Genomic DNA, 501 nt, shown 5'->3' with positions numbered 1-501 from the left:
GCGAACGCCCTCTTCAAGGGAAGCATCAGTGAGAAAGGGACGCCTCGACGTCACTGGTGTCAGTAACAAATTCTCGTTCGCAAGCACCCCTCAGAGCCTTCAGGAGAGTCAGCCCTGCATCCAGCGTTTGCCTTTTCTCCGGTTTCTCCTCCAGAAATCCCATCGCGATCTCCTCCAGATTTTATGGAGATTCCATGACCTCGGCTATTGTCTTGAGCAAGTACCCGACGGAGTATACGTCTTGGGTGGGATGGCTCAGGACGACGGAGAAGACCTCGGGGGCCATCCACATGGGGGACCAACTTGCTCTACGATAGGAACACTTTTCACCCTCCATACCGGCGTTGCCGAAGTCGATAACGTGCACCTTTCCTTTAGCGTCCACTAGGACGTTGTCCTCCTTCAGGTCGCGGTGAATGATTTTCTTCTGATGGATTTCCTGTATCTTAATGCAAAGATCGATGGCCACTTCCACAAGCTCTTCGTCGGTCCTCTTTTCCT

General features: G+C 52.7%; 1 protein-coding gene across 1 annotated transcript in view; it reads right to left on the bottom strand.

Moving 5' to 3' along the window:
• Nucleotides 1-181: 181 nt before the first annotated feature.
• Nucleotides 182-501, bottom strand: part of LOC119591735 (serine/threonine-protein kinase shk2-like) — a 1,880-nt gene continuing 1,560 nt past the window's right edge. The window contains exon 3 of the mRNA XM_037940485.1: nucleotides 182-499. Within this exon, the coding sequence (XP_037796413.1) occupies nucleotides 182-499 (318 nt within the window). The remainder of the gene's footprint in view (nucleotides 500-501) is intronic.

Source organism: Penaeus monodon, chromosome 29 (genome assembly GCF_015228065.2).
Source record: "Penaeus monodon isolate SGIC_2016 chromosome 29, NSTDA_Pmon_1, whole genome shotgun sequence".
NCBI lineage: Eukaryota > Metazoa > Arthropoda > Malacostraca > Decapoda > Penaeidae > Penaeus > Penaeus monodon.
This window is presented reverse-complemented; position numbering and strand designations above follow the sequence as displayed.